Source organism: Zonotrichia leucophrys, chromosome 1 (assembly GCF_028769735.1).
Source record: "Zonotrichia leucophrys gambelii isolate GWCS_2022_RI chromosome 1, RI_Zleu_2.0, whole genome shotgun sequence".
Classification (NCBI taxonomy): Eukaryota; Metazoa; Chordata; class Aves; order Passeriformes; family Passerellidae; genus Zonotrichia; species Zonotrichia leucophrys.
Genome location: NC_088169.1, coordinates 25,311,106 through 25,315,528, shown reverse-complemented (window position 1 = coordinate 25,315,528; position 4,423 = coordinate 25,311,106). Strand labels below are relative to the sequence as shown.

Below are 4,423 nucleotides of genomic sequence, written 5' to 3'. Positions count from 1 at the left end.
ATGATATTTGTTAGACTACAGCTAGTGTAATTGCAGGCAAAATTTGTCCTCTACAGTTTACTTTTCAGACAGATTGTCTTCATATGTGTTAGAAACAACAGTCTTGTATGAAATACTCACTCTTTCTCCACTGAGTCCTGGAAAACCAGTGATGCCAGGCAGTCCCTATGAAGGTACAATACAATTAACAAAATAAAATTACATTCTAACATTCTAATGGCAAAGAACCGTTATTATCTCTTAGATAAAATAAATCTAACAGCTTGAAACTCTAAGAGTTACACTCCAGATATGTTTTCAAATAGAAAACAGTACAAGTCAATGCAAACAGTATAAGTCTGAAATTTAATCTGGCATTATATTTTTTTCTCTCTTAATCAATACATTGTAAATTGACCGTAAGATTATAAAGATGACTGAGATTTTTTAAGAAAATGTATTCTCAGTACTGTTCTCACTCCATTTAAGCACTTCAGAAACACTGCTCCAAAACAAGCAGTCAGAGATGCTACAAGTAAGCATTTACATTGACTTTTGCTTGAGTCCACAAGTAAGTGGAGTCAGACTCATGCTGTTAACCACGGTCTGCAGACAGCTCAGATGGGAACAGGGAAGGACAGTCTGTGCTGAGGACCAGGACAGCAGCTCTGCTTGGTGAGCACAGCTTCAGGTGAGAGATGCACAAGGCTTCCCAGGGATGGCAGGCATACCCTGCCATTCTTTGGCACACCTGTGAGTCCTGTGGGGGCCTCCTCCCACCACCATTTCAAAATGGCTTTTTTTGCTTTCCTGCTTCAGGCAGTTCTGAGCTGGCCAAACTTATTGATCTGAAGAACTGTAACTTCTTTGATTTTTTCATGTGTATTTTGTTCCAGAAGGCAAACTCTCAGCTCAGATCCACCCACTCAGCTGAGTGAATTCCACCTTTAATGAGTGACTCACCCTTTGTCCTGGGTAGCCCATTACCCCTTCTTCACCTTTTTGGAGAGGAAAGAGAAGAACACCCTAGGAAAGATTGCACGTCAGTTCAATGTATTCCTTCATTATGTACAAAAAAATTGCAACACTGTCTATGGAAGCTAAACAGGAAGAAAGCATCATTGTAACACAAGGATAATCTAATAATAGCTGCATGTGAAAGAACTGTTGTCCTTATAATTAAGTGTAACATGCTTGCTTTGTTAGAATAGCAGGAGCAGGCCATTAGAGAGAGGACAGTGTCTCCCTCCTATCATCTCCTTTATTTCTTCTGTGTCTGCAGCTCTGAAGAAGAGCCAAAGTAATTATTCAGCTATACAACCAATTAAGCAACTCAGCTTATGCCCAAACTGTAGCTTCAGAGAGCTGTTTGGCAAACACAGGCAGGCTGCTATCCATCCTACTATACAAAACAAAAGAAGGGGAGAAGCACATATCCCCTTTTGCCACATCAGCATGTAATTACAGCTTTTCTAATGAGAAAAAAAAAATCCTACATGTGTGGAATATGATCAGCAGCTGAACAACAGGCTAGCAACCACACATGGAGGGCATCAGGGCTCACAATGTGACATTCTCCCATAACCTTATGGAGCTGCTGACCAGACCATCTGAGAAAATAAAGCTCTGCAAAATGCTCAGCGAGGCATCCCTGCTTAGTAAAGATTCTGTTTTAAACCCCTCTGGGAAGCCAAAAGGAACCACTCAATGGCAAAGCTATTTAGTCAGTCTAGAGCTTCTGTGAGTTATAACTAAACCATGTTCAGTCAAGCTGGGTTGACAACTTTACACAATACAACATATGGGATTACTGCCCACGTACTCAACAGATCTAAAAAACCATGAGACGAAAAGTTTGTATGTGTCGGACAGTAGGCTAAAAAGGATTAAAAATACAATATGTTCCTATTGAATTAAATACAGTGAAATTTTAAAACATAGATCAGAAGAATAAGTAAAGAGACTTATTAATAATTAGAACTAAAATTAAAAATATGTGAGGAAAAGTCTTATTTCAGTAAACCAGTCAGCGAACAACTGATTGTAGTGTGGAGTTATTACACATCAAACTGTTCAGTTTTTATGAAGCATTAGAACTGGTGTCTCTGCTTATAACACATCAATATTGCCCCATATCTATATTGCATCACATCAGTGAAGAGCACACAAGAATTAACTCTAATATTATTATTTGACTTTGTTCTTCTCCACATGACTTACTGGACGTCCAGCTTCTCCTCTTGGTCCAGGATCTCCTCTTTCACCCTAACAATAAGGAAAAAGTATTCAGATAGGTTTGGCATTCCCACTTACATTTCAATAACTTTTATACAACACAAAATGACTGATCAAGAGAAAAACCACTCCTCTTGTGCTGTTCTTTATTCATATACTTCTTGTATGAAATCAGTGCTTTCATGATAAGTTTTTGAAGTTGCTTTTTAAAGAAATATTTGATCATTTCTCTGAGAAGGTCTCTAGGAATGTCCAGCTCTTTCCAGGCTTGTTCATGAGATGTCTGGGTGGTGAGTGCCAAAGGAATGCCCATGAATAAATGCACACTCTCCCATTTTTACCTACTGATTACCTACGAATTATTTGATCAAGAGCTTCAGTTAGGGTAAGACAAATCAAAGCCTAAATTCCACTCTATATTGATGACATCTCCATTGAATATAACAGCTCTCCAGGTAAGTAGCTCAATGTAGGTATCTGCTTAGTCATGGAAATCTCAGCATGTATGTTATTTAGGGCAGACTGCAGAGTATCAAAGGTGTTTTTAGATCTTCCAGTATCACAGCAATTTACTGCAGAAGTCGTATGAGCCATGTAAACTTTCTAACTTCAAATATGGGAAGAAAAGTAACTGGTCTGGAGCTTGGTGTCTGATACAGAATACACACATACAGGGTATGACTGCCTCTGCTCCCAGCAAGGAGCAGCAGATGAGAATAAACTGCATCTGGCATGTGGGGATTTCTCCAATATGTAAGAGTAAGCCTTAACTCTAAGTATATAAATATCTGCATCACACAGATAAGTTACCAAAACAAACACAGTAATGGTTTCTCAGCAGGCATTTCTGCTTGTAAAATGAGATGTGAGTGATGGCCAGTAGCTGCGCGCTTAAACAAAAAGAACAAGTTTGCCAAAGACATCTCTAAACTTGAGAAATACTTTCTGAATTACTTTCGCCACCACAGTCTCAATAAATTTGTTCTGATCCAAGTTTGTGAAAGTAGCAAATTTCTCTTCTGTTATATTAAAGTCTTTTAAGTTCTATATGTTACAGCACTTTTGTACAATATTTTCATTTCGGTAGCGCAGAGCTCTTGGCTCCTTTTTTATTTCAGAAAAATGCCCTCTTGGTTACCTTGTGCTTGTCAGGGGGGACACCTGTCAGTTCTCTTGTAGGAAGCCCAGGTGGACCTGGAGGACCTGGGGAGCCCTGCAGGGAAAACACAAAGGACCATTTACCAAAGGAACATTTACCAACAGCTCTAATTCCTGGCCAAGTTGCTCAGCAGAGGCTCTAGGACACTGCAAAGGAGCAGCACAGATTTGCCCCTGCTGGCAATGTGGTTCTAAACCATATACAACCATACCAAATAAATTGGTGGCAAGATAAATTAATTTTGTGCTGGGTTAACATATAGCAGAACTTGCCCTGTGTGTTTTCAGAACAACAGCAAAGATTACTACACTGCATAAAGTGGCCTGGCTTTGTAAATTTCAGAAGTGTTACCTCTGTGTCAGTGTAAATGAGAACACACAGAGAACTAGACATATAGGAGTTAGTTCAGCTATGATGTCCCTTATTGAGAATATAATTACTTTCAGACCTATACTTCATTTTTCTCTTATAATTATATAATGCAATTGCAAATGAAGAGAGTATTTAAAGTATGTTAATTTATAAATAGCACAAAACATCCACCTGCCCTTTAGTAGTGATATTAATTCATTAGTTTTCCTTTACCTGTTCACCTTTTTCTCCATAGAAGCCAAGTCCCCTGTTGCCCTGCAAAAATAACAGGTCATTGTTTACCAAGGGTACAACTCTAATCTAATATAAAATTCAAATTTAAACATGCTTAAAGGCCTTTCCAGGCTTACCAATCTGTACGACACCACTGAAGAATGCAATCAAACAATAGCCTAGGCTTACCTTGAAGTATTTTTAGAGATTTAGAAGTAATTTAACAGACCCAAACTTTTATAAAGACAACTGTTTAAAATACCATGCTACCAGTTCTTCTTTGAGTCATCTACTGAGTAAGGTCATGAAAAGATCAAGCATTTCTTCTGAAAGATTTTTTAATAGCCTTGAATGCTAAATAAAAACACCTAAATAGGCTGGAACAATGAAGTCATATATTTTTTCCATGGAGATAAAATTGAGTATTGTGAAGACTGCAAGGATTCTCTGTTCATGGGAAGCTAC

At 38.3% G+C, this 4,423-nt stretch overlaps 1 protein-coding gene across 1 annotated transcript in view; it reads right to left on the bottom strand.

Annotated features, from left to right (window-relative positions):
- Positions 1-4,423, bottom strand: part of COL4A2 (collagen type IV alpha 2 chain) — a 143,255-nt gene that overhangs the window by 39,460 nt on the left and 99,372 nt on the right. The window contains exons 12-16 of the mRNA XM_064708978.1: positions 3,959-4,000; positions 3,353-3,427; positions 2,200-2,244; positions 943-1,005; positions 121-165 (exon numbers count right to left, since the gene is read on the bottom strand). Coding sequence (XP_064565048.1) covers positions 121-165; positions 943-1,005; positions 2,200-2,244; positions 3,353-3,427; positions 3,959-4,000 — 270 coding nt within the window. The remainder of the gene's footprint in view (positions 1-120; positions 166-942; positions 1,006-2,199; positions 2,245-3,352; positions 3,428-3,958; positions 4,001-4,423) is intronic.